This window comes from Frankliniella occidentalis, unplaced genomic scaffold, assembly GCF_000697945.3.
Source record: "Frankliniella occidentalis isolate FOCC.00 unplaced genomic scaffold, Focc_3.1 Scaffold71, whole genome shotgun sequence".
NCBI lineage: Eukaryota > Metazoa > Arthropoda > Insecta > Thysanoptera > Thripidae > Frankliniella > Frankliniella occidentalis.
The window spans coordinates 1041230-1042002 of NW_026267201.1; the positions used below are offsets into that span (position 1 = coordinate 1041230).

General features: G+C 64.0%; 1 protein-coding gene across 1 annotated transcript in view; it reads left to right on the forward strand.

Moving 5' to 3' along the window:
• LOC113206289 (high affinity cGMP-specific 3',5'-cyclic phosphodiesterase 9A) overlaps nt 1-773 on the forward strand; it is a 176708-nt gene that overhangs the window by 142874 nt on the left and 33061 nt on the right. The window contains exon 11 of the mRNA XM_052268509.1: nt 181-455. Coding sequence (XP_052124469.1) covers nt 181-455 — 275 coding nt within the window. The remainder of the gene's footprint in view (nt 1-180; nt 456-773) is intronic.

Genomic DNA, 773 nt, shown 5'->3' on the forward strand with positions numbered 1-773 from the left:
CCCCCCTCTACCTCCCCTCGCCCCACCTGGCTCTACGTGGCACGGCTGTACTTGCCATGTTGTTGCTATCCTGTTCCGGAATGAGCGATTTCCAACTCAACTGTCGCCTAACTATTATTTTTTTCGGTCTTTTCAGCCGGCAGTCTTTGCATTTACATTTATCGCCTTCTCTCGTCGCAGATAAACGCCCGGACCGAGCTGGCGCTCCGCTACAACGACATCTCCCCCCTGGAGAACCACCACTGCTCCGTCGCCTTCCGCGTCCTGGAGCTGCAGGAGTGCAACATCCTGGCCGCGCTCGCGCCCGACGTGTACCGGACCGTGCGCGAGGGCATCATCCGCTGCATCCTGGCCACGGACATGGCCCGCCACAACGAGATCCTGGCGCAGTTCAAGGACATCACCCCCGAGTTCGACTTCACCAACAAGTCGCACACGGACCTGGTGAGCGCAGCGTATCTCCCCCGGGGTCCTGGGCAGGGTCCTGGGCGGGGGCCTGGGCGGGGGCCTGGTCGGGGTCCTGGTCGGGGTCCTGGCCGGGGTCCTGGTCGGGGTCCTGGTCGGGGTCCTGGTCAGGGTCGTGATCGGGGTCTTGGTCAGAGTTCTGATCCTGGTCGGGATCGTGGCCGTGGTCCTGGCCTAGCCTAGTGCGGCCTGGGGTGTGGCGCGCGTGGCGGGCTGCGCAGGAGCGGAGTGGAGGGGGGGGGGGACTCTCTCCTCTGTGAGCGACTCAAGTCGAGTCTGGCACTAATTGGGGTGGCGCTTTTAACAAG